Source organism: Sander vitreus, chromosome 1, assembly GCF_031162955.1.
Source record: "Sander vitreus isolate 19-12246 chromosome 1, sanVit1, whole genome shotgun sequence".
NCBI lineage: Eukaryota > Metazoa > Chordata > Actinopteri > Perciformes > Percidae > Sander > Sander vitreus.
This window is the reverse complement of record NC_135855.1, coordinates 3,279,193-3,291,421: the sequence shown is the minus strand read 5'-3', so window position 1 is coordinate 3,291,421 and position 12,229 is coordinate 3,279,193. Positions and strand designations below refer to the sequence as shown.

The 12,229-nt window shown below is 41.6% G+C and overlaps 1 protein-coding gene across 2 annotated transcripts in view; it reads right to left on the bottom strand.

Annotated features, from left to right (window-relative positions):
• The window catches only part of mtss1lb (MTSS I-BAR domain containing 2b), a 99,348-nt gene that overhangs the window by 27,610 nt on the left and 59,509 nt on the right, over nucleotides 1–12,229 (bottom strand). For both annotated transcript variants that reach the window (XM_078249096.1, XM_078249184.1), the window contains exons 4-6: nucleotides 4,344–4,428; nucleotides 3,155–3,246; nucleotides 1,020–1,094 (exon numbers count right to left, since the gene is read on the bottom strand). In XM_078249096.1, coding sequence (XP_078105222.1) covers nucleotides 1,020–1,094; nucleotides 3,155–3,246; nucleotides 4,344–4,428 — 252 coding nt within the window. The remainder of the gene's footprint in view (nucleotides 1–1,019; nucleotides 1,095–3,154; nucleotides 3,247–4,343; nucleotides 4,429–12,229) is intronic.

Sequence of the window (12,229 nt, the reverse complement as noted above, 5' to 3'; positions counted from 1 at the left end):
AGGACTATGGTTAACTGCTCCTCAGATCTCTGCAGGGTAAATCCAGACAGCTAGCTAGACTATCTGTCCAATCAGAGTTTTCTCTCGCACGCCTATTTTACAGCGGCACTGTGCGGACCTTGGCACAGCCCATGGCGATTGTTATTGGTTTAAAGAAATGCCAATAAACCAGAGCACGTTTTTCTCCCATCCCAGAATGCTGTGTGGAGTAGGCAGACCCTCCTCTGCTCCGCAGCGTGTGGATGGTCAGGCAAAGCGAGACTCGGTCAACGTATACAACTAATGGTTCATGAAGCTTTATTTGGACATCATTACATAACATATTTTCAGAGTTACAGTTCTCTTTAGGTCTCTTTAACAAAAGACATAATATATTTAAAAGAAATGTCATTTTGAAAATTTACTTTACAGACATCTTTCTATTATGTATTCATCTGCCTGGCAACTGAATGGAAGCTTCTCCTGAAAGAAAGCACTACTGCTGCATCGCTGAGTGAAGTGAAGGTTCAGGACAAATGAGAAACAACATGCAGTACTGTTGAGCACCACCAGATGGCAATATAAACCCAAAATTGTTTTGATCTAGACTGTATGAAGTCCATGGTTCTTGACCTCAGTGAATGACTCAATTCGCTGTGTGTGTGTGTGTGTGTGTGTGTGGGCACTCAATGCAATTACTGTATTTTGAGTCTGTTTGGTAATGCTTTTATTATGAATCCAAATCAGATACAAACCATAAATCGACATTTGATTCAGTTTTGGGACTGTTGTTGTTGGGGTTGAATCACTATTTACTACCACTAATAGCACCAATGACAAGATCATAATGAGATAACAGCGGTAAAAATGAACTGAAGGTCCAAATATCGACAGCTGCAGCACGTAGTCTACACAGAAACGCCATAGATACTAGTCAAATTGATTTTGTGAACTTACGACTCTATTTGATGTCTACAACGTGACTTTCTGTCTGTTCTGTCAAATGTTAGAGGAGCCTGAGCTTGGCTGCTGACTGTTACCTTTACGAGCCTTCTTCTGTAGTTTCATGGTGTCAGATGACTTCTTCTTGATCTCGTGGCGTGACCTCTTGTACTCTTGAAACAAGATAAACAGAGGTGCTTTAGTATCAGGAATGTAAAAGCCCTCTGTATGTACTCATACTATCTCGCAATTCCAATATGAACGTGAATAGAAACGCTCCAAGCAGCTACGAAACCAAGAGCTCGCTGATAAAGACTTTACATTGATTGGGGCAAACACTGATCCGCAGTGATTACAGCCAGCATTCATCAATATCTTTAAATCAGTCAGTCCAAGCTAACGGTACAGTAAATCTGAAACCAGTAAGATTAATACAAAAGCAGGAGAAACTATCATGAAAGCAATGTATATATACATATATTTTTGATCTCACTATATACAGTAGTATGCGTGACAGAGGAGATTTTCCCTGATCAAGCATGTATCTTAGCAGTTCCTCACTAAACAGCTCTTTGTTGGCTTGTTTTAAGTCATTTGTGATCATGGAAGGACTAAAACAACAACAAATATTCTTATTCTGGGCTAACATCTGGTGTGCAAGCACCCTCTGGCTGTGATCAGACTGATAATAGCATTACATTAAAAACTGTGCTTTGATTCATTTTGGCCACTAGGTTGGTATATGGAAGAACCTGACAGAAAGCGCTCTACCCAAAAACCCTGGCTCAGTGTCATGGTTGTGGTTTGATTCTGTTTGTGCTGTGTGCTTGCTTCCTGTTTCCCTGTTATGTTTCTGTCTCTTCTCTCCCTGTCTCTGTATTATTGTTCCTTGTCCATGGTTATGTTTCATTTGCCTGTGTTCTTTTTTTCCGTGTTATCTGTTTTGTTTTCCTAGATCCATTCCTTGTGTATGTTTGCATCCTTTACTTCCTGTAATATTTTGTGATGTCCGGTTTCATGTGTCTTTGTCTAGCTTTGTTTCCTGTTGAGTCTGATTAGTCCCTGATGTGTTTCACCTGTTCCTCGTCAGCCCTCACGTCACCTGTCCCTCGTTACCACCGTCCTCTCCTTGTGTATATTATGCTACGTTTACACGTGGCCGGCTATTTTCATGAAAACGGACATTTCTACCTCTCCGTTTTGAAAAATAACATCGTGCACTGCTGTCAGTTTTCACAAAAGTGTCCGTTTACACGTACCCATGTGTATATGCCGTTAAGAGCATGCCAAACCTGTAGGTGGCAGTGTAACGAGAAGCTCAAGCCCACGTTAGCCAATCAGAATCCCGAAAATAGCAACAACAGCCACGAATCACTTCCTCTCTCTTCTTTTCCTCACTTCCTCGGCTTCTTCCGTTTGTCTCAGTTTACATGCAAACGTGCAAACAAAGTTTTTCAAAATCACCACTCTGGCCGGAGTTTTTAGAGATCAAAAATCTCTGTTTGCATGTAAATGAAGGGCACAAACTAAGGAAAATGTCTCAGTTTTTCAAAATAACCATGTACATGTAAACAGGGTATTAATCTGTTCTTTTGTTCAGTGTCAGATTGTCTGCATTCATTCCAATCTGTGTATTTCTAGTGTGTAGTTCCCTCCAGTTAGTTCTCTTTCTAGTGTTTCTTGATTTTGCTTTGTCTGTTTTTGGATCTAGCTTGTGTATTAAACCTCACCTTTTGTCCAATCCATTTGCCAACATGTCTCCTGCTTTTGGGTCTTCCTTTTGAATGTGCTAACCTTGACATTTTTGCAACATCATCCGGGAATATCTTGCTTTTATATATTGAATAATTGCAAGCACACATTCATGGTAGATTACTTTGTAATGTCAATCGTGAAAGGCAACAGTGTACCTCGCGATTGTTAAGATGATAACCTTCGACAATCGTGAATCCTCTCTCATCATACATTACAATCAGCTGTGCATGGTTTTGGGGGCTGATAAGCATTCAAACTCATGAAAATATTAATCAAACTGGACTTTAGGGATAATATTTCATTGTCTCATTGCTCCTTGAAGCAACATGCAATGCTTTCTTGGTTCAAACAGTTACCGGGACATGATGCAAATACGAATACTGTCTGATTACACTTTTGTTTGATCCAACCTTTACAGTGGTCAATAAGCTACAAAGCAGAACCTCACAAGGCAGGTAGTTTTTTTTTGTTTGTGTACCTTTGGCATGATCCTTATCCAACTGGTTGGCTGTCTTCTTCCAGTCCTCAATCTTGTCCTGGAGAGGAGTGATCAGACTCTCCATCAAAGCACTGTGGGAGAGATTTAAGAGGGACGTACATAATTAGGAGACAGTGTAGACACTGTCTACAGTCTTGTTTCACTCAAAATCAATTCTAGGACAAATATTTTTGGCAAGAGACTGACTTAAGCAGGATGTATGCTTCTGCGGTTGGCTCTGCGCAGAGGTTTCGCAATAGCCTACGTAAGTGGCCTGAAGTTTATACTTGTGCGTTGGTGTGTGCGTCGATCTCTTTGATAGCACGGCTGGCATGTGTGTGTGCGTGGGAGAGGGAGTGAAAGAGTGACGGTGATTAGCTTCGGAGCGAGTAGTGACTCTAGAGTCATAGTGAGAGAAACAAAGTGTCTCCCCTGTGCTTTCCGACCATGGTCGGAAAATCTGTACCAGGAAAATTTAACCCTCTCCTTGATTTCATGTTTCTTATGGAGAAGGAGAACCCGGAAATGAGTAGTGGGAAATGCGACGCTACGAGGCCACGGCCAAGCTGACCAATCGCAGTTTTTGTGGTCTGCGTCGCGTTGCGACGTGTGGTTACATTTTTGAGAGGTGCACGTACCACGGCTCTGAGTTAACGCAGAAGTATACATTGGCCTTTAGTGTGCAAAGCCCCACTGAAAATGAGACGTTTCTGGAATGAGATCCTTACACATAATTCCCTCCACGACACACAATAGCTTTTAGATTGACTCAGTCTTCAAAGGGACCGTGTCATTACCATGGCTATACAGTAGATCATCATCATTATCCTCACCATTATTGTAATAGCGTGTGCCGTGGACAAGTCATGAGACAGTAGAGAATGAAGGAAAAGCCAAAACAATGGTTGAAAACACACTGGGTGAAAGTTCCAGAGTGGTCTGTGTTGTGTGCCAATTTCATGTCATTTCAATATGTACAGACAGAGCAATGTTCCTAATGGAATCCATACAACTGACAAGCTGGCAACCTCACCAAGCACTAAACCAAGGTCAGCTTTAGATGAAAACATATGAAAGATCCTGATGGGCTACAGAGTGAGCTCAACAAAGGAAGGAAAGGAAGCAAAGGAAGGAGGTTAAGAAGGACAGAAATGGTGAGAAGGAAAGGAAGGAAAGACATGTATCTTACTTGGTGAACTGGCGAAGTTTGGCCTCAATGCTGCGATGCCTCATGCACATCCTGGTCAGAGCTGAACCGATATCTCTGGTTGCCCCTGAAAACACAAAACATCCAGGTTCATATATATATATATATATATATATATACATATGCTATAAGATTCCCATTGCACATTTACAACTGAAGGTTTCTGTTCCACAAAAAAACACACAAAGCTGTGATCAATATTTAGATTACAGCTATTAGCGTGCTGTGTAATGTAAATGGTGGTAAAAGCATTGTATTCTTCAAACAGATGAACGACTACCAAGCTTTTGTACCCTTTTACATTCAGCCAATATTTAGACAAGAGCCTGATCTACCGCTCGTAGATACCACACACACACGCGGCTTCGTCTAAATAAAGTGTCTTGTGAGTGTGTGTTTGTGTGAGAGCCAAGCGCTCAGGGACCCAGTTTCGTGAGCAGCTAACCTGCAACTGTAAACACCAGTCTATTTTAAGGCAGAGTAGGTCCATGTGGAAAACGCTGACCCTGGAGTTAAAGTCAGTTTAACTGATGGCAGACACTACTAACTTCCAAACAAGGCGCTTAGCTCTGTACAGGTGAAAGTAAAACTTCACTCTCATGCTATCTACAGACTTTCCAGCAGAGGTTTGGCTTATATAGTAGTTGGTGCCCTGAGAATACCATAATCACTGCTGCCATTGAAATGTACACACTGGAAAATTCAGATTAAACAGCAGCCAAATGGGATTTCCTCGAGAGACATTATTTATCATCAGGGCTTATACAGGCTTACACAGTTAAATGCAGGGAGTGCAGGAGGAGGAAGGTTGTTATTCTAAATGGTTATGCACCAGATTAATATTTCCATCCATATTTGTATTTGAACAGATTAGGGGGATGGGAAACTTCAATCAATAATTTCTGAATGAATATGATATAACTTTTTCGGTTACACCAACATGTGCAGTGACCATATTGTTAAGGAAATGAATCAAGCAGCTCTGTTGTTTAACTTAGCCGCCAACATTCTTTATGTACTCTTAACTTGTCTGACAATGTTCAAGTTTCAAATTGCAAACACAGTTACTGAGTTCATTTTTTTTTTTTTTAACTCGTCAATGGTGGAACACAAAACTCCAGTTTCCTGCACGAAGTCAGACGCGCTACATGCCAATCCACGACCACGACCTCTACACCTGCCTGTCTGCTTCGCTACATAAAAGGCAGACTACTTCCAGCACTGAACATTGGTATTCCTTAGGATACTGGGTTGAGCACATGGTGTATATAATTGATGAAAATAGTGTAATTACTAGAAAAAAGAGCTTTTTTTGAATGTAAAATGATTTTTTTTTTTTCAAGGATAGAACTTAACCTACTGTTTTACATTTAAACATTAACTACCATGAAGCAGTTCATATGCAGATGTTAAAATTGCATTATCTCCTACGTTAGATTTTTGTAATACTCAGCTCTAAAGTGAGATTTCTTCTGGTTGTACTTTACGCATGTGTGTCCCCATGCTGGCCTTGGTCTGATCATCCATAATGCCTTGCTCCTGAGCATCTTAATTTCATTTCCTCACCAGCCAGTATGTAGATTCAGACCAGAAGCCTTTTGAATAAAACAATCAAATACTCACATATGTTACCACATACCGACACTTACAAATGCCAAAACACACACACACACACACACACACACACACACACACACACACACACACACACACAGAGAACACTTGCACTGTGTTGTTCACATCCAGAGAGAAGTGCTCCATTCATAATTAACAAATTCCTCCCTCACGCCTCCTGTTCTACCCGGCAACCATTCATTAAAGCAGAACCACCCTCCCCACGCGCGCGCGCACACACACACACACACACACAGTTTACACCATGCATGCCGATCAGTTGTACAATTGAAGCAGTATTTTGAACTGTGTGTTGACAGTGTGATCCAATCCCAAATCAATAAGTAGATATTAAAACTGCTGTGGGTAGAGAGTGAAGAAAAGTCAAAACTAATGAAGAGAGAAAGTGATATTTTGTATCGAAGGAAAAAGGAATATTGGGAAAGGAATGGGAGAGGAAGAGAGAGAGGAAAGATGAGAGAGCATGAAGACGAAAGGGGTCGCATTGCACATTTTAATGAGTTCACTGCTGGCGAGAGTAACATGGGACTTGAGTTACAGCCAAGTGTGTGTGTGTGTGTGTGTGTGTGTGTGTGTCTGTGTGTTTGATCTCTACATTTATGATGGTCCTCTTCCTGTTTGCCTGTTATTACCATGCCTCTCAGACTCCACAGGAGATCAACAACGTCACAAAACACACACTACTCACATCTGGAATACAGCTACTGTGTGTGTGTGTGTGTGTGTGTGTGTGTGTGTGTAAGTCAGTGTTCATTTGCTTCCAATGCAAATCAAAATGTTTCATCACCTTATTTGAACTAAACGAGGCCTAGCAATGGTTCGGACCTGGCTTGTTGTATATGTTATGTTACCAAAACTAGTTAAAAATGCATTTTTTTATGTTGACTCAATACTGTTTTACTGTATGTCAATGAGGGTTAGTGGTTGACTGGATCAACGGAAGTATATTTCCAGGATAATTGCCTGACATCCCTCACCTACTGCTCTCTGTGTGTTGCCGTGGTCAAACATTGTTCGCTTCGGGAAACAACAACAACAAACCTCATGCTAGCAAGCTACACGCTGAAAAGTTTTGAAGAAAATTTGGATTGTGCGATAAGGCAGGCCTGCTTGGTTCTTTCGGGAAATAATTGTAAAGATTTACAAAGAATATGTTTATGGCATTCACTCTCTAACTGGGATATTTTGGGACTGATTGGTGGGATTGCTGTGGACGAAGTACACACAGAGATACACTGGTAAGAACCAATTACATTTAACCATCTATCCACCCAGGGGCGTAGCACAACATTCTGGGCCCTGTAGAAAGGCATTTTCTATGGGCCCCTCCCTGCATCCACAGCTATTCATTCTGGCATCTTTTTGGGCCCTCCTCACATGAGGGCCCTGGCTACTCAGTCCCCTTTTTCCCCCCAGTCCGACGCCCCTGTATCCAGCTAATTTAAATAGCTCACGTTACTGTATTGTGTGAACAGTCGTATGCAGAGTTTTCTTTTGCGGGGTGCAAATGTTCCACCAAAGCAACTTCCTTCCCCAGACTATTTAGCAGAGCCACCATCGCTGCGTCCGGAGCTTAGCGCCGCCCAGGACGATTGTGATTGGTTTAAAGACATTTTTTTTCTCCTATACCAGAATGTATATGTGGTGGAGCCAGACTCCACAGAGCGGGTACATAGGTCTGGCAATGTGAGACTAGTGGTTCACATACTGTAAGCCAATGAGGTTGTAATAACTATTAGCAAGAAGCATCTCTCCGAAAAAAAGAAAAAGAAAACAGAGTGAAGACAGACAAAACCCAGCCAAGGTACTAAAAACTCTTGTACCATTGTTTCAGAGATGTAGTATAATGTATGATTTTGTAAAACCCTGTTGGTGATGAATCAAATGTACTATGAGGTAGTTAAGCATTACATTTGGTCAAATCAAAAGAAGTACAGTGTCAATAATCATGAACAGATTTGATCATATTTAGTCAGAGTCTAGTCTTAAGTCTTAGTCTGGCAAAGTAAAGTAACAATTATTCCTCGTTACCTAGCAACTGACAGGTTTGTTACGGTTTCCATGACAGCGCAGATCTTGGCCCGTTGCTAGGGTGAAAATCAGAGTGTTTGTTGCTACGGTCAAATTGTCTATTGCTTTGAAAACAAATGTCTGAACTTCACTGCAAGAAAGAGACTGAAGGACAGAGAGGGAATACCACACACACACACACACACACACACACACACACACACACACACACACACACACACACACACACGCGCATGCACGAACACACACACAAACTAACCTTACTGTGAAAACCGGAAGAGGGCTTAGAGCAGAGAGAGTGGGAACAGGAACACATAAACCAACACACACACACACACACACACACACACACACACACACACACTCTCACACATTTTAACAGTTGTATTATAGTACATGTACAATGAGACTGTTATGCAGCTAGCAGCCATTCAACTGTGGATTACTAAATAGTATCTAGATGTACAAGAAACATTCCAAATAGCCGTTTTTTTTATTTTATTTTAAAAGTTAAAAGCTTTTGGAGAGATTTTACCATCAAACTAATACTCTTCAAACACTCTGTCCCTTCAGCACGGAAGCAGGACTGCCCAGAGACCACCAGCCACACCTCAGCTTGTTAATATCCTGGAGCGATTACAGTTCCTTTATGATAACAGTTACACTTACAAACATACAGATATGCTGTTGTATACTGTTGCTTTCCCAGAGAATATCAATGAGTCTCTGTAAACAGTCTACACTCTAATGATAACATGCTCTCTCTCTCTCTCTCTCTCTCTCTCTCTCTCTCTCTCTCTCTCTCTCTCTCTCTGTGTCTTTGCCTGGGGCATCTGTGGCCTTCTCACCCGTGCATCTCCATGGCAACTATTATCTATAATCTTGCAGAGGGATTCGTCAGCCTCTGTCTTTCCATTTGCTGTGCAATGCAAGCAAACATGCCACTGCAAAAGTGAACGGTAGTGATGACCAGACGCCCATTTGGCCAAAATGTATCCAGCATGAATATGCATGTTTGTGTGTGTGTGTGTGTGTGTGTGTGTGTATGTGTGTGTATGTGTAGTGTGTCTAGTCCTCTTTTTTATGTCTCACCAAGTGATGGGAAAAAGTTAAACATAGTCATGTTTTCTAGATTAGATCTACTGGGACAGCTCACAATTAGATTGACACACACGGGGACACACATGTAGACAGACACACGCGCACACACACACACACACACACACACACTATTCTTATTACTCAAACTTTAACTTTATGTAAGAGATAATGTAGAGTGAGCCGGTCATTATTGGAAAAAACTTACACAGCCTTGTTGAATACTTGATTCTGAATGGTCAATCATGCAAGTGAGTATAACAGATCGTTGCTTTGTATAACAGACCACTGCTAAGTATAACAGACCATTGCCATGGACAGAGTTTTGATCATAGAATATGGCGGGCCATTTTCAAATCAATATTGTTTTTATATCAATATTCGTGCTCATACGGAGCTAATAGTGCTGATCCCAAAGGGAGAGAGAGGAGAGAGGGTGGGGAAAATGCGGACCGCTAACAGAGCTAATGGCAACAGTGCAAACAGAGCATTAGTTAGCTTCATGGTTAGCTCACTAACCGGGGTCACCTGGCTTCTGCTGGAGAGCCATGCTTATCAGCGGTAAAGTTAACTGTCCCGACCGACACGCAGGCGTTATCAACGGGTAACCTCTGTATGAGTACCGTGTAATAAGTGGGATAATGGTAGAGGGAGCCGGTCATTATCACGAATTAGAATCCAGACAGGGTGATGCGATGTCTGCAATAAAATATGTTGACAATATGTTGGACAATATGTTACACACACACACACACACACACAGATGTTGAGGCTTTTAGTCATGTTAACATAAATGGCAGATAATACAGTTTGCTTTGTTACGCTGTTACACTAACGTTATGGTGGTCCCCCTATAGAACCAGTCTCTAAATATTCACTGTGTCTTCTATTTACTTTGGTTAAACCCTGTATGACTGACAGTTTCAATGTGCTTCTCATTTAAACACAAGCCTCTGGCTCAGTGTTCACATTAAATTGTGAAATTGCCCAGTCAACCAATAGAAAAAGTGATTTGGAAATTGTGTTTGAAAATGGAAATCATTATTGGAGCAGTGTGTCATAGGCCTACTCTGTTTCTACAATATTACACTACCAGACTATGGACCGCAGCATTGCTCTTTTACACTCAAGACTTTGCTCTGCACTCTGGACATTTTTCTGACGGAAGGCTAATGTGCTCCCAAGGCATCGTCCAAATGTGACATCTGCCCATGTGTGCAAAGACACAGCAGAACCTTTTCAAGTACTTTTTTTCATGAAGATTCTTGACATCTGCAGACCTGTCACCACCAATTTGTGGACTACTGTAATACCTGACCAATACTGGAACCCTAACCCCTAACCCTTTTTTGAAACTTAAGTACATAAAAAAACAATCTAGACATGGATCACTTATATTCGTTTTTGTTTTGTTTTTCTTTACAAACTAAGTAGAAACTCCTACAGTTGGAAGATCAGGTTGTCAGTGATCTCCGTTTGACGGCAGTAGGTCAGTCAATGGGGACCTGGATTAAAAACCAGAGGGTCACAGGTTCAAGTCCCCCTTTGGGCCAAGTATGGAGTGTGGCTGAGCTGGGTAGGTGCCAGTTCACCTCCAGGGCACTGCTCAGGTGCCCTTGAGCAAGGCACCAACCCCCAACTACTTTGCCTGCCCATGGGCAGCCCCCTTGCTCTGACATCTCTCCATTTAATTCATGTGTATAGGGCCTGTGTGTGTGTGTGTGTGTGTGTGTATGTATGTATTTTAGCCCTGTGTGTGTAATGTGAATATAAACATAGTGAACATTTTTTATTTCACCTTGTGGATTAAATTCTAACTATATACTGGTTACACTGTTTCTAAATTGCTTCAAACTTAGTTTGGCATGTCTGTACTGCAACCTTTTGTTATTTATTCTTCGACATATACACCAAAAGTGATATACTTTGTACATGTATCTGCAGTAAGCTAATACTGTATCGTGCTGGCTTATTTATTGGTCTAGCCCAATAATGGACATAACCTAGACAGTTACATATAAACACAAGCAGTGTGCACACATGTCAAAGCAGTGAGACAGAGTCAGCGTAAAGCATGTACTTGTTACCTTAATGAGCAGCAGCTCCTCCAAATTTCAGTCAATCAGTACAGCCCACTTCCAAAAACAAACACATGTCTGCTGCTCTCATTAACTAAGACAGCATCTGCTCTTTTTGCTGCAAGCTTTAAAAACCCAAATGTTTATGCATTCTCTCAGATGAATAGGCATACAGTATGACCACATGTCCTTGACAAGCACGTCAACAAGCCATTCCGAATAATGAACAAGATTCCGTTACAGTTTTGTATGGGTGATTCATGCATTGAGGGATGAACCTATTATGTATGGGATAATGTAATGTATTGAGACTTGAACCCCTTCAGGCTGATTCAAGACCTCCTGCATCACCCTGTCGGGGTTCTAATTCGTAATAATGGCCGGCTCACATTACATTATCCTGCCTGCGTCCTGGACGGGACAGTTAACTTTAGCGCTGATGAGCGCGGCTCTCCGGCAGAAGCCAGGTAATGCTCAGTTGTACTGTTGCCATTAGCTCTGTTAGCAGTCTCCGTTTCCGCCACCCTCTCTCTCCCTTTGTTATCTGCTGATCAGCGCTATGGGCTACGTACAAGCAGAAATATCGATTTTAAAAACGGTTGTATTAATTTAAAAATAGTCCTTCAGAGTCTATGATCAGAACTCAGTCCATTGGAACGATCTGTTATAATTAGCAACGGTCTGTTATAATTAGCAACGGTTTGTTGCAAAGAAAATACCAGACCGCTGTGATTGACCAACCAGAATCGAGTACTTCCAAGGCTGTGTAACACATTGTTGTAATCAGCTAGGAGCCTTGTTGCGTTAGCAGATGTTAATATTTAGTGTCAAAACACACATAATAAAAGCATTACCAAACAGACTCAAAATACAGTAATTGCATTGAGTGCCCACACACACACACACACACACACACACACACACACACACACACACACACACAAATGACCCTGATCTCTAGGAGCAGTCAGTTGTCCACTAAACTGTATGACCAATGCAGGGGCACAGGCCCAGATATCGGAATGG